Source organism: Chaetomium strumarium (assembly GCF_033439665.1).
Source record: "Chaetomium strumarium strain CBS 333.67 chromosome Unknown B0T15scaffold_1, whole genome shotgun sequence".
Lineage (NCBI taxonomy): Eukaryota > Fungi > Ascomycota > Sordariomycetes > Sordariales > Chaetomiaceae > Chaetomium > Chaetomium strumarium.
Window position 1 is genome coordinate 4542146 of NW_026944429.1, and position 15202 is coordinate 4557347.

Below are 15202 nucleotides of genomic sequence, written 5' to 3' on the forward strand. Positions count from 1 at the left end.
CCTGTCATGATGTCCTCCCCAAAACAATTGACAGGCTCCTCCAGAGTCGAGATCCCTCCAGATTGCGAGGCAGGCTGAGACACCAAGGTTCCCTCATCTTGCACCCCGAGATGGTGTCAACTGCTTCCGCCTCATCTTGAGACATTGGTGATGTTCGCTGACCCAGCGCTTCATCCCTGTGCCTCTGCCATGACCATGAACTCAGCCAACTTTGTTCTTCTCCCCTGCTTGGCATCAAACAAGCAGCAGTGCAGCTCTTTGCCTTCCAGTTTATCTTGCATCCCATACCTCTGCCATCCCATTATCCCCTTTCTTTAGGTCAAGCATAAATTCAGTCTTTAACTCTTTATAATCACCAGACCATCATTGCAACCATTATCTGGCACCAGAACCATAAGCTCATCCAGTCACACTTTCTCTCGCTAGAAACAACAGAGCTGCATCACTCAAGCACCTCGCATTTAGCCTGTGGCAAGGCATACGCACAGTAAGTCAGCCAACAATCAACGGTATCACCATATATCATATGACTGACTCACGCAGTGAGCACCAATCCAAGGAACATCTTCCAAAGTTCAGCCAACCGAATCAAAACGCAATCGATATGTCGTCATCCGGCTTTGCAAAGGAGAGCCTGAACGCTGCTGCTATAAGCGTGGAGACCCAAGACTCCTCCGTTCTTAATGGCATTTGCTCTGACGGGTCTGGCCAACACGACGTTGCAACCCTAGCGCTAACTCTGACCAACGGCAACGTTGTTACAGAGATATCTTCGCCGCGTATTGTATCCTCCAAGCAAGAATCCTCCAGGCAAGAATCCTCCAAGCAAGAGTCTCTGGAGAACGAGCCCGACGCCGCCGATGGAAGCAACGAGGAACCGGACCTCATCGGGGTTTCAGAACCCATTGCTGTTAGTACGCTTGAATGTTCCGGTCTAGCAACGCCGCCTATGGATGTTACCCTGGGCGAACAAGACAAAAGGGGGCCTGAGTTGGAGGATGGAAACTGTCCTAGTAGGACTCTTCCGTTGCTCGTGGATAAAACCACGAAGACCGATTTCGAGGCGTTTTTCAGGATCCAGCCATCAGAACTAGGCGGCTTGGGAGCATTCGCAGTACGAGAGCTGAAGAAAGGCGAGACCATCTTGGTTGAGAGGCCGTTGTTGCGGACGACGCATTTCCGGCTCATGGTGGATTATCACAATCTCTCCGAGGCGGCGAAGAAGACATACCTAGGACTCCACGGCGGGGGAGGGGATCCCTTCAACCGGGTCGAGCGCATCAAGAATCTGAATTCGTAGGTACTACCACTCTCGGAATATACGAGCCCAATTCCTAACCTGGAATAGTTTTGTCGTCCCGGGTGGGATTGCGATATTCGAAATTGCCTCCCGCTTTAACCACGCTTGCAGGTTAGCTAGGAATGTCGATTACAAGTTCGACGATGAGCAGGGTGTCCTCTCCCTAACCATTTCTCAAGATGTGGTCCCGGCGGGTAGCGAGCTCTTCATTAATTACGGCGGATCGCCCCTCGACTTATATTGGACTTACGGCTTCCGATGCAGGTGCGGCGGCTGTACACCACTGACTGATGAAGATATCAGGCGGCTGAAGGAGCAGGAGTATGGCATCTTCAAGTGGTAGCCAAACTACAGGCCCAGTCAAGGATTCAAGGGACTGCATTATTAAGAGCGCAGGATGGAGAGGTGCACGGCGTGGCTCGTCTCGTTGGTCCGTTAAGGAGGGAGCAGAAAAGTCAAGGTACCTTATGGTGAATAAGGACCAATTCATCATAACATTATGGTCAAACGCAGATCGATTTAATTCAATCTGCAGTGGGTGATAAAAAGGACGTTGCTCCGGTGATGGTGTCTTGGTAGGGTAGCTCCTTCCAGCTCCAGGAGAAGTGCAGGTGGCCCATGAGGTCACCAGGCAGTGACATCGGCAACAACCTGGAACTGATCCATGAAGCAACCTTGAAATCAGCGGCTCACACATAGCAGCCACATCTTGACGCAAAACAGTGGATTGGCATCAACGTCGTTGTGTGTGAGCGAGGACATCTTGGCATCAACAGAGTTGTTTCTTGAGAGAGATCCAGAAAAGCCGCTGAGGGACCAGACTTGTAGGTAGCGCTAAAACACCTGACTCATCCCTCCACGATGTATTGACTACTAGTATTTGACATGGAAGCACTGGGACTGGAACGGAACGAAAGCTGAGCGTTGATAAAGCAGCACTTCTCTATTTGCACCCCTTGGATGAAGGTATTTGTATGCCCTTCACAGATCACTCTAGGGATCTAACGCTACACATTGCCATACTCAACCTGACTGTGTAATTGAGAGCAAACTCGGCATCATCTAGGGCTGTCACGTGGCTGTATAGAGATACGCGGTGGGGTGAACGTATTGGCTTTTGCATGCTAAACGAATCCGAGCACCGAGACCTCGGCGCTTGCTAAGGGCTTGCTAAGTGGAGCCCATCCGGGGCATCCTGGTCGGCCCCAGTCTGCGTAAGGCCGGGCGTCAGCCCTTGGATCCCAACCCTTGGGCTTTTCCATTCCATTTCTGTCTGTCGCGGATCATCGCAGAGCCTCAACGCCGAGACGGGCGATCAAAGCTCCATGTATGATGTCGCCCTGCTGGGCTGGATCCAGACCAGGAGGAAAACAAGAACAAGCTGACATTTAAAGGCTTCGTTCGCATGGCCATTGCCTCGGGACTATGCCGGTTTTTATTCCTTATCTGGATTGGAGGCTGAGCAAACGCGGACGGCCGAGCATGCGCAGGATTTTCCAATATTGACTACTGCTCTCTAGCGGTTCTGGCAGGTGGATTGCACTGACTCAGCCGGAAAAGGTCCAATGAATGACAGGCCAGCCGCAGGCAGAAGCGGGCCTCACGCACGATGCAGCGTTGTTGGTTGGTCTTCAACATGCGGAGATCTTGTGCAGCTTGGCAACCGACGCTATCACCTCCCACTTCGGCTGGACGGCTCGATGTTGCGGGCTTACCTCCGATGCAGGAACAGAACCAATATGCAAGGCACGAATGCAAGATGAGGTGACCCCATCGCACAATCGCACGTGGGTGGCAACTCCCAGCATCCTCCCCTGATTCTGCGAGGCGCTGCGCTCTCTCACTCACTGGCTCGCAGGTTCAACAGGGCATGAAGAGCTCGGTAGGATGACCCCTTTGACGCCGCTGGCGAGACGGAGACTGGATGCAGTCACATCTGTCGCAGCTCCCTCAGCCCACTGGCGGTTGGGCTGTTGGGCGCGTGCGGGAGGGAGGGTTGCCACTGCAATGCGCCATGCACGCGTGATAATTTCCAGCATCCACCCCTGCTCGCGGTGACCGGACCGGGAACATGTGTCGTCGAGAGCGGAGGACATCGTGGGGAGTCCCCTGGTGTCCTCTGCCGCAGTAAGGGGGGCGGGATAGTATGAAAAGCTGGCAGTGTCCTCTGCCAGCCCCTTTCCCGTCCGGTCGCGTCTCCTGGTTCCTGTCCAAGTCAACACCAGACAACCGACGGCGTGCTCTTCCGGCCGTTGCAAGCGTTCTCGTTTGCGTCCTTTCGTTGTGTGTGCTTCGTGCCACCAGTCACTCCTTACCCGACCCGGCCGTTCCTTGGCCCGTCACTCCTTTCTTGTATACTCACTTATACTCACTCTCTATTCGTAATGCTCACCAAGACCCTGGCCATCGCGGCCCTCGCCGCCGCCCCGGCGCTTGCCACCCCGGCCGTCAATGTCTACTGGGGATCGGGCCCCGGCACTGACAGACTCCGGGACTACTGCGACAGCACCGGCTTTGAGATGGTCACGCTCGGCTTCGTCAACAGCTCGCCCGAGAACGATCCGTCGGGCCTGAGGTACCCCGGCACCGACTTCGGCGGCCACTGCGTCGCCGCCGCGTACCAGAACGACGACACCAAGGTCAACTCCCGGCTTCTCAGCCAGTGCGGCCTGATCTCGGCCGACATCAGGTACTGCCAGAGCAAGGGGAAGAAGGTCCTGCTCTCCATCGGCGGCGAATTCAACCCGCCAAAGGCAAACTACACCGTCTCGAGCGCCGCTGAAGGGCGCCGCTTCGCCCAGTTCATCTGGGGCGCCTTTGGTCCCTACACGCCCGCGTGGAAGTACACCAGCGGGATGGGCAAGCCAAGACCCTTCGACGACTGGTATGAGGGTGAAGGCCCAGAGCACTTCGTGTTTGACGGCTTCGACTTCGATATTGAACACAAATTTGGTAAGCCACTCGCATCCTCCAACACAACATAGCCCGACATGATGCTAATACTGCCTCATAGATGACCAGTCCGGCTATGTCGCCATGGTCAAGGAGCTTCGTGATTTGACCAGCCTGGACACGAGCAAGAATTATCTGATCACGGCCGCACCCGAATGCCCCACGTCTGACGAATGGTTCAAGATGAAGACCATCATCTCCCAGAGCCAGTTTGACCAGTTAAACATTCAATTTTATAACAACCCCGTCTGTGAGGGCTCCAAAGTCAACTTTAAGGACTGGACGACTTTCCTCGCAAACACCAAGAGCAAGAAGGCGAAGATATTCATTGGTTTGCCCGGTTCTCCGGCCGCCGCCACCTCGGGCTATCTCCCGCCGTCCCAGGCAGGCGATTTGATTAACCAGTACAAGAACAACCCGGCGTTCGGAGGCGTCATGGTGTGGGATGCCTATTACGGCAGCAAGAACGCCAACGACGGGCAGGCTTATATCGACTTCGTCCACGAGGCAGCATGTGGCAAGCCAACCACGACCACGACTAGCACTGCCCCGACGGCGACCCCGACTGCTTGCGTTCAGACCTACATAGTCCTCCCGGGCGGAAATTGCTTTGACATCTCGAACAAGTTCGGGTTCGACGTGGCTACGCTAAGGAGCCTCAACCCCTGGCTTAACGACGATTGTTTACTCAACATCGGCGATAAGCTCTGTGTGAAGCTCGGCTTCCCACCCGAGACCACCACCACGAGCACGGAGACCTGCACGGAGACCTCCACGGAGACTTCAACCGAGACTTCCACGGGGACTGCCACAGAGACTTCTACCGAGACCTCCACCGAGACCCCCACGGAGACTTCAACCGAGACTTCCACGGGGACTGCCACGGAGACTTCCACCGAAACTGCCACGGAGACTGCCACCGAGACTTCCACGGGGACTGCCACGGAGACTTCCACGGGGACTGCCACCGAGACTGCCACCGAGACTGCCACCGAGACTGCTACGGAGACTGCCACCACGAGCACAGAGACCTCCACGGAGACTGCCACCGAGACTTCGACCGAGACTTCGACCGAAACCGCTACGGAGACTGACACGGAGACTGCCACGGAGACTGCCACAGAGACTGCCACAGAGACTGCCACAGAGACTTCGACCGAAACTGCCACCGAGACTGCCACCGAGACTTCGACCGAAACTGCTACGGAGACTGCCACCACGAGCACGGAGACCTCCACGGAGACTGCCACCGAGACTTCGACCGAAACTGCTACGGAGACTGCCACCGAGACTGCCACGGAGACTGCCACAGAGACTTCGACCGAAACTGCCACGGAGACTGCCACGGAGACTGTCACCGAGACTGCCACCGAGACTTCGACCGAAACTGCTACGGAGACTGCCACGGAGACTGCCACAGAGACTACCACGGAAAGCTCCACCATCACCTCGGCTCCTGAGACCACTACCACCACGAGCGCTAGTGCTGCCACTAGCACCTCGACTGATGATGACGATACGTGCCCGGATGACGAGACGAGCACTTCGGCCACGGAGACTGCCACGGCAACTTCCTCGACGACCGCCACCGAGACTGCCACCGAGACATCCAGCGAGACGGCCACGCAAACGTCTATCGAGACTACCGCAGTGACCTCCACCGAGACTTCCACGGAGATCACTACGCCAACGTCTAGCGAGACTGCCACGGAGATCACTACGCCAACGTCTAGCGAGACTGCCACGGGGACCTCGACCGAAACTGGTACTGCGACCGCCACGGAGACTGCGACCGCTACGGAGACTGCGAGTGAGACTTCCACACAGTCCCAAGTCGGTACCAGCTCGACCACCACCGTGTCGCAGAGCTATACGACGTCGACGATCTACACGACGAGCACCTACACCATCACGTCGTGTGCGCCCACCGTCACGGACTGCCCGGGCAAGGTCGGCCAGGTCACGACCGAGACCATCGCCGTCAGCACCACCGTCTGCCCCGTGACGGCCACCGAGACGGCGGTGCCCCAACCGACCCTGTCGCTTCCCGCCGGCTGGACCACGTCAACTGTCTACGAGACCACGACATACACCATCACGTCGTGTGCGCCGACTGTGACGGACTGCCCGGGCAAGATCGGCCAGGTCACGACTGAGACCGTCGCCGTCAGCACCACCGTCTGCCCCATCACCGAGGTTTCCTCCGCCGCCGCTCCCGCTTCGTCCTCGAAAGCGCCCGGGCTCGAGGAGGTGGACTCGACCTCGACGACCAGCGTCACCACCACCCGCTTCACCACCCTGACGGTGCCCAAGCCTGGCTCCACCACCATCGGCCTCCCCGTCTCCAGCGGCGCGCCGTCGTCCAACCAGCCGCCCGTCCAGTCCTCGCCAGCGGCGTCCTCGTCATCGTCGTCCAAGCCGGCACCGTCGGCTGGCTTCTCCACCACCGCACCGGCCCGCCCCACGGCTACGCTGCCGGTGACTGCTGGTGCCGGCCGCAACGTGGCCGCCCTGGGTGCTGTGATGGCTGCTGCCATGTTCTTTGCGCTGTAATGGGAAAAGTTGGTGGGGACGTCTAGATGTTCTCATTTCTGGGTGGTCTCTTTTATGCATTTTTAGGTTTCTTGGGTAGCCTACCTATGTGACGAGCTTAATGTAGGATATCGCCTTTTCTGTGTGTTTGGAAAGATTTGATGATGTGAGAGAATTGAAACAATGCTTTGGTTAGTTTTTGGCCTGGGGTACTGAAATGGACTCGTACTTTGGGCTGCCCTGTGTAATGTTGGATGTACTAATAAATGAAGTTCTGTTCTCGCCAGGAGATTGACGATTAATAAACCACGACTAAAGGCAGGATAGCCAGGAACGTAAAAATGCGCAAGGAGGCGAGCATAGGATCGCAGAGCTACAATACTGGATCGACGACGCGCTATCCAACAACGGCTGTTTACGCAGGTCCAGCTGTAGCTTCACAAGTTCACAAGAGACTAGAAGAGGCCGAATTACGAACACTGTCAGATGAGTGCGCAGGGGTCAGGGCTGACGCGAATTGTGAGTCCGTGACATGGACCACGCTTAGTGTCCATATATTCAGATCATACTCTCACACTTACTCGGAGCATTACGGGTCATGACACTAGAAGTGATGTTTGCTTCATTTGGTTGGTCTCTGGTGCACAGAGTGGTGGTTGCTCGAAATACAACGTGCACCATACCTTCGCTTATTAATCTTCATTTTCACCTTCGTCCTTTTCTCCCAATCTTTCCTTCTCTTCCTCTTCGGCTTGTTCCCTAGGTATTTGCTATTCGGTCTTTGTCCCCCTTTATTCTCCGTTTCACCCTATTTGTTTGACAGGATCTTGTTATATTGCGGCTTTTCTTAACTAGAGCGAGAGCTATCACAGATATTGTATTGTACTGTAACAATATAATCAATACATACGAGTCCATAAAGGATTTGTAATCTTCAAACGGTATTGTACGTTGTATTGCGATTTCAGACCACTTGCTCCGCGCACTAACCACCCGTGGAAAGCCTCCAATCATCGCGGCCAATCGTGTGGGACAGACTCCCTTCCCTAGCGACGCCGGCCCCGACGCCGCCTCGCTTCTCAGTGTTCTCACACCTCGTGTCCTCGGCCCAAAGCTGAAGTATGAAAAGGACTTCTTAGAAGTTTCAAAGAGAGCGAAACTCTATGCAGACTTGTCTGCGTCATCATCTCCGCCCCCAAGCACCCTCCTGTCTTATCTCTGGGCTGCGCCCACACCCCTTTCCAATGCCCTTCCCTCCATCGCGAGTCTTGCATGATGGCCACCATCGAGCCATGGCTCACGAACCTCCTCAACAAACCCCAGAGTCCTGATCTGCCGCCCCTGCAGCCGTTGGCCTCGAACGCTGCCCCGAGCCACCCGCTATCTCTTCCCCCGCTCGGAGCGGAACTCGCCGGCAGCCTCAGACCCGACAGGTCCGTGCTGGCTCAAACGGCCTCGCTTCACGCCGCCGCCAGTGGCCGCCTTGCGAAGCCGCTCGCTCGGGCGGACGATCCATCCCTTCTGCACACAGCGTCTATCCGACCGCTTCAGCTCCTTCTCAGCGAGCCCCGGCCAGCTGTCCCCGCGATCCCCCTACGGACGATTGTGGATGACGTTCCCAGGAGTCCCGAAGATTCCTTGAACAAGAAGCGATCCAGGGAACTGAGCGCCAAGGAGGACCTTGTGCAGTTGCCAAGGTTGCCCAAGAAGCAGAAGTCGGCTCAGCAGGTGGTCCCTCCGATCATTGCTGGCCTCCACGAGCCGCCACCCGACCCGGCAGTCTTTCCGCCGATCACATCGGCTTCTTTTCACGACAACGAGACTTTCGGCCTGGCATCATGGAAAGATGTCGGGAGCTGTCCTGAAGACCGGCCCGTCGCGTCCTCCGTTGCCGACCCTGAGTCTAGCAACCCTCAGAAACCGAAGAGGCGGCCTATGAAGCCAAGAAGGAAATGGACTGAGGAGGAAACCAATAACCTTCTGCTGGGCGTGAGCCGCCACGGAGTTGGAAGGTGGACAAATATTCTGGAGGATCCCGACTTCAAGTTCAACGGCCGGACCGCAGGAGATCTGAAGGATCGTTTCAGGACTTGCTGCCCCGAGGAACTGCAGTTGACAACGACCGAGGAGCAAACCGGAAACGTGGAAGCGGTTGCGGCAGCGACGCCGGAAGGCAACACGAGACACAAAAATGGATTGCATCTCGAGGATATCTTAATACCACCCGGCGATGATGCTGCCGCCAAAGATGAGGACTCACCATCCGCACTCCAGGAGACCGATAGCGCCCCGAGGGGAAGGAGGAGGCGGGTACACCGCAAGAACCTGGAGGACTTGGCGGAGCTGGGGATCCACGGCCCGTTCGAGAAGTCGCATCGTCGGAAACGCCGACCTTTCACTAAGCAAGATGACGAGGCAATTCTAGACGGCCTTAAGCGCTACGGCCCTTCCTGGACGAGGATCCAGCGGGACCCTCAATACAATCTATCCGGCCGACAGCCTACCGACTTGCGTGACCGGATTAGAAACAAGTATCCCGATATCTATGCAAAGATTGAAAAGGCTCATTTCCTTAAAGAGGTCGCTCGGGAAGCTGCCCGCGAGGCTGCACGCCACAAGGCCGAAACCCTCGAACCATCTGTCGACCTGAACTCGGAAACATTACGCGGGTCTGCCATTCTTACGTCATCCTTGGAGCCTCAACTACATCGATCTGGCTCAAAGGAAGAAATGGTGAGGCGGACAACGACGCCGTCCGCTTACGAGTCGACTGAGACTCTTCCGGCGCTGGCCAATATCTTTGACATGATCGAGCCTCACGCTGCATCTCTCTTGGGCAACCCACCAGACATGGACTTGAGTCACCTGGTGCTCGACGACTCTCATCCTTTTGGTGAGCGGCGACTTGGCCATTGCAGGTAGGGCGTAAAGGTCTGCACTCTTGAAGACTTGGCCACTCGAGATATAGGTGGTCCATATACTTTTTTGATCGCAGTTTCGGAGGATATTGTGTATTGCTTCTGGAGTTCTGGAGTTGTCGGTTATCTTCGGGTCTTGCTAGGGTTTTGTTTCTGAGACGTCTTGCGATACCACAGGCAGTGTCGTCAACATCGTAAAAGACGCTGTTTGCCAGAGCCACACGCTGGCTTTTGGTTGAATGAAACATGGCCGGTTTACAGGTTAGATAAGGGAGCAATCTCTATCTCGGATGAGAAACACTTCTCGAATGTTTCACATCGCTTTTTTGCTGTTGTACAGGGTCTTATTGTCCGAGTTTTGCTCGGCCGTGCCTACTACGTACTCAGCAGCTCAGACTTGTCATTCATAAATGACTTATTGGCGGCAACTAGTCTAAATAATAAACCACCTTACTAACTGAGAGCCCCGAGCCCGTTCATGGGACTTCGGCGGTAACGGAAGTGGACAGCAAGAGTCAGCAGTTGGCATGAGGTCGAGGACAGCTCACCCAGATCCCTAACCCTGGCTGGTGATCCAAACCTACAATCAAGCTTCGCGCACGGGCCGAATGGAAATTCTGCCCTTCTTAGTTCTTACCGCCTAGCCCGACCCACCAAAATCGCTAGGGCTTGAGGCACAAAACCAAATTTCTGATTGATTCGCTCGCGCTTCCACTTCGCGGCATTCCTTTCACTTTCCCATCGACCTGCACATCGACAACAGCCAGCCAAGATGGGTAGAGGACCGTAAGTGCTTTGCTTCCATACGTGCACAAATGCCTTCCAGATTTTTTTGGGCTGGATTGCAAGCTCGAGATAGTGATATCGCGGGTTCTTGATCGCGGATCCCCTCACCTGCGCGATTCGAGGTCCTGAAACGCCATGTTCTGACCCGTGGACTACAGGAAGAAGCACCAGAAGCGCCTTAGCGCGCCATCGCACTGGCTTCTCGACAAGCTGTCGGGTGTTTATGCCCCTCGGCCGTCGGCTGGTCCGCACAAGCTCCGCGACTGCATGCCCCTGATCGTCTTCGTCCGCAACCGCCTCAAGTATGCGCTCAACTACCGCGAGACCAAGGCCATCATGATGCAGCGCCTCGTCAAGGTCGACGGCAAGGTCCGCACCGACATCACCTACCCCGCCGGCTTCATGGATGTTATCACCATCGAGAAGACGGGCGAGAACTTCCGCCTCATCTACGACACCAAGGGTCGCTTCACCGTCCACCGCATCCAGGACGAGGAAGCCAAGTACAAGCTGGGCAAGGTCAAGCGCGTTCAGCTTGGCCGTGGGGGTGTGCCATTCTTGGTTACGCATGATGCGAGAACGTAAGTTCTTACGACATCTGTCAGCCGTTGGACCAAGCTTTGGTTGGACCGTCGGATTTCCTCCCTCCTTGAAGGTGGAAATCACGGTCAGAAAGAGCGGGGATCTCTACGGTTGGTATGTCACAATTATTCCCCTGGTTAGCTAACGATATCTCGGCAGCATCCGCTACCCCGACCCGCTCATCAAGGTCAACGACACGGTCAAGATTGACCTTGAGACCGGCAAGATCACCGACTTCATCAAGTTCGACACTGGCGCCATAGCGATGGTGACTGGTGGTCGTAACATGGGTCGTGTCGGTGTCATTACCCACCGTGAGCGCCACGAGGGTGGCTTCGGCATCGTCCATCTCAAGGATGCCATCGACAACACCTTCGCTACCCGCGAGACCAACGTCTTCGTCATTGGAAGCGAGAAGCCCTGGGTTTCCCTTCCCAAGGGCAAGGGTGTCAAGCTCAGCATTGCTGAGGAGCGTGACCGGAGACGGGCCCACGCTCTGGCTGGTCACTAAATGGGTTTATGACGGATATGGGCAGGGCATTGGGTTGCTGATCTTACAAAAGCATGCTGGATGGAGTACCGGATGTCACTTTAGTTTAGGCTCGGCAAGAAGGCCTCTTGTTGACTGGTATACCCGGGTCAGAAATCGACCCGAATACTCAACTGCCCTTCCGCATGAGAAATGGCCTTGTTGTCCCCGTTCGTGTGCCTTGCATACCTCGCACTCTGGGATATCATGCTTCACGGGGTCTAGACTGTTGACTCTGGAGGTACCTGAGGGCGACTTCTTTAGCTGCCTCACCCGTCTTCGAAGCGGTGAGAATGTACGGTATCACATCTCATCCCATGCGTCGGGCTTCCTCAACGGGTACATGCGCGCAGGTTTCTTGAGCCCAATTTCCGAGAGCCGGAGTAAGGATAACTTTCAGCTGTCTGTCTTCCAACTCCTATTTGCTCAACGCTTTCCAGCACAGGTTGTTGACCGAGCTGCAGCAGGCTTCTGCTGCGCGACCTCTCGCCCACCCAGACAGACAAGCAAAAACCCGCAAGCGCACTAATTTCGCTGTGTGTGTGTGTGTGTGTGTGTGTGTGTGTGTGTGTGTGTGTGTGTGTGTGTGTGTGTGTGTGTGTCTGTGTCTGTGTCTCTGTGTGTCTGTGTGTGTGTGTCTCTGTGTGTGTCTGAGAAGACCGGGGCATCAGATCACTCCCGGCTGTCGGTCACTGCTTGAAGGGGCGCGCGAAGCGATTTGTGGTAAAAAGGAGGAAGACTTTTGAGGAGGGGGATCCTTATTTCCACACATCTTTCTTTCTGGCGCTTATGCGGTGTGGTGTACCTTGCTTTTTTTTCTTTTTTTTAATGCTTTTTTCTTTCGCTACTCCCTTGCCCGGCTCTATCCTGCTGCCCTGTCCTGAGTGCCCTCTTCAGCGTTCAGGCGGTCAGGAAGTGCTTGAATTGCTTGAACCCCCACGCCTGCCTGGCAGCATCGGGCATAAGGCAAAGCGGGCGAGGAGCGGCGGACCAAGAGGCGGTGGAGAGAGAGGTCTCTCGAGGACGTTTCCGAGCTCTGCAGATTCCGTATTGAGGGGGTTTAGGTTGGTAGGTTCCATGCTGAGGGGCTGAGGGGGTGCAATCCCGAGTTGCATTACCTGATCCTGAATGTTCCCAGCCGCGGTTAACGTAGGTTATACTTGCATATAGGGACACGGCAGTCTTCGTAGCAAGAATAAGTTTGTTGTGTATTTCCATTTGCTAATTGCACGACGTACTCTGTCGTTGTGTTCGGCAACCACGGAGGGAAACAGGCAGGTAGTCACCTGATACTCGAAGCTGGATGTAACATAGAGGATCTGGGCCTAGGTATTTATGTGATGTTGTTGCTGGGGTAGAGTTACTATATCCAATAATAACAGTTGCTGGGCTAAGCATCCTGTGTCATTGTAACCTTTGACCTCAATGTGGTGTTGATCGGAAGCGTCCATTGTCTCGTGGCCATGTACAATACAGATGTGGCGGACAGACTTTTCAACACGGAAATTAAGTCTTCATCCTGCATGTTGTGGCTGGTTTGACAGTCCAATGGTTCGCCTCTGGTGAAGGAATGTGTGAGATCGATCTCGTCTTCGGAAGAGCCTGGTGACTTGATAATTTGATTTCATCACCCCTCTTCTTGGCACCATATGTTGGTAAAGTTCGAACTTGTATGGCCAACCTAACCCGTGTGGTTGAAAAACGGTCTGAAGTGGCATAGGCATGTTCGTACCAGACAGGTATTTGGAGGAAGTGTTCATCGATCCAGCTGACGGTTGTGCAGGCCGGATAGATATCCACCCCCTTTCAGCTCGGGCTGCCGGACTTCCAGAGATGGACGAATCCTGAAAGGCTGAGACGGGGCATGAGGTGTGTTAGCAGTGCCACTCTGATATTCAGTCGCGACTCGCGAGGCAATTGGACCTCTTCGCCGTAGTATGTACATAGGTAGTAATCCGTATCTTCTGCCGACCGCTTAATGATGTGAGGATGCGGGATCAGAGGTCTCGATCCGGTGGACACCCACATTCCTCCAGACCAGAACGCCATCCCCGACCCGCGATGCTCCTTGTTGGCGCTCCCGATTCCGGTCAGGAGAAACGAACGCCGAAGCAACGTGCCGAAATGGACGCCTCGAGAGAAGCCAACGCGGGGGTTGACATCCGTAGTGTGGAGTAACGCGTCAAAGCGCCGTGTGCATCCGCAACGGGGAGTCCTCATGCATGTTCTGATGTGCCTTGCAGCTGGCTCAGATCGATGTCACGGGCGGGGAACATCGGGCGGGCTGTGTGCATTGCAGAACATTCTCCGCCACATACACATGCACCTACCGTGTAGAGGACGGGCGGTCAGATGTTGGAATGCATACCTAATAATACCGGTTCTGGCAGTGACAGCCAGGTCTGATCTCATGATGATCGTCTTCTTCAGGCCGAAATGCAGTGAACGGCGTGAGTGGTTGTTATATGCGGGATTGAGCTTCCAGAATCTAGATGTCCCATATATCCATGGAGGTTGCCTGCTCGCTGCACTCGTCGGATGGGCGTGAGTTGAGCCTACTCATTGTACAACACTAACGACTTCCCTGACAGCCAGGAGTCTTGCTTTTTTATTAAAGCGCAAGTGTCGATGGCCAGGCGTTTGTGGGGCAGTAGGTACGATGATGAGAGGAGGAAGCTTGGCATTGATTGCCACTGTAAAATACAATACCTTGTGGTGTAATGTATGTAATGTACAGTACAGTACAGAAATGTTATTGTTCTCGTACAATCACGTTAACTATAGGAACCAAGCACCAATCCTGTCCCTTCTGGTTAGTCGCATTTCCGCTTAGGTGACTCTGGCGCCATGACCAGTGATGAACCTCGAGTTCCATGATCATCAGGGAGCACCACCTCGTCGGGACTGCTCAACCGTCAGAGCGGGGTTCTCAGATGCAAGCTCACGTTGTACCTTACACCACTGGCATTAGTAGTATGTTGTAGTACGAAGGGAGCGTGGTGCTCCGAATCGACGCCCTGAAATTCCCAATACCGTGGACAGCTTTGCAACCCTCATGGTGCAACCCATTAGTAACTTCAATTCAATCCCATGACCTTCCCCGCATATTGACACCCTGGAGAACCACCCGGCATCTTGCGAAACCAAGATCAACGACCCAGCTCGCCGGCCTAGGTAACACTACGCCTTGACTCCACGTCCTTTTGCCTCGATGTCCGGGCTGTGGTGGCAGCACTTGGTGAACTTAACGTCGGCGAGAGTCGGGGGGTTTGGTGATAACTGCTCGAAGAGACTTCACCTCACCTCAGACAACCTAAAGTCTTTGGGGACACGTCGTTCGGACATGGAGCACAGCACGTGCTGGCTCGTTGCCGCTGGCGCAGGACAACTGCACAATGATCGCGTGGCTTCAGCCCAATGGTGGCTGGCCAGACAGTGAGAGTGGGAATATTTAGAGTTACACCGCCCAATCCTGTGTGTTGCAGAACTTGCAGGCCACTGCAGGGTTTCAGCTGACATAATATTGTAAGGTATCTCAGAACTTACTTACCACTGCTTACCACCCAGCGGCTGCAATAATGTACGGAATAGTTGATTGAACTG

At 54.9% G+C, this 15202-nt stretch overlaps 4 protein-coding genes across 4 annotated transcripts; all 4 read left to right on the top strand.

The window, feature by feature from the left end:
• Window positions 1-604: 604 nt before the first annotated feature.
• B0T15DRAFT_489391 (uncharacterized protein) lies at window positions 605-1643 on the top strand (the record flags this gene model as incomplete). The annotated part of the gene is made up of 2 exons (XM_062866595.1): window positions 605-1296; window positions 1349-1643. 2 exons carry the CDS (start codon window positions 605-607, stop codon window positions 1641-1643), a joined length of 987 nt encoding a protein of 328 aa, XP_062726514.1.
• Window positions 1644-3540: 1897 nt separating this feature from the next.
• On the top strand, window positions 3541-6965 carry B0T15DRAFT_47338 (glycoside hydrolase superfamily). Its single transcript, XM_062865992.1, has 2 exons — window positions 3541-4252; window positions 4314-6965. The coding sequence occupies exons 1-2, from the start codon at window positions 3685-3687 to the stop codon at window positions 6803-6805; spliced, it is 3060 nt and encodes a 1019-aa protein (XP_062726515.1). The 5' UTR covers window positions 3541-3684; the 3' UTR covers window positions 6806-6965.
• A 728-nt stretch (window positions 6966-7693) lies between these two features.
• Window positions 7694-10169, top strand: B0T15DRAFT_47552 (uncharacterized protein). The gene is made up of 2 exons (XM_062865993.1): window positions 7694-7730; window positions 7788-10169. Exon 2 carries the CDS (start codon window positions 8057-8059, stop codon window positions 9704-9706), a length of 1650 nt encoding a protein of 549 aa, XP_062726516.1. The 5' UTR covers window positions 7694-7730; window positions 7788-8056; the 3' UTR covers window positions 9707-10169.
• Window positions 10170-10474: 305 nt separating this feature from the next.
• Window positions 10475-11581, top strand: B0T15DRAFT_489394 (ribosomal family S4e-domain-containing protein; the record flags this gene model as incomplete). Its single annotated transcript, XM_062866596.1, has 3 exons — window positions 10475-10488; window positions 10647-11069; window positions 11230-11581. 3 exons carry the CDS (start codon window positions 10475-10477, stop codon window positions 11579-11581), a joined length of 789 nt encoding a protein of 262 aa, XP_062726517.1.
• Between the last annotated feature and the right edge of the window lie 3621 nt (window positions 11582-15202).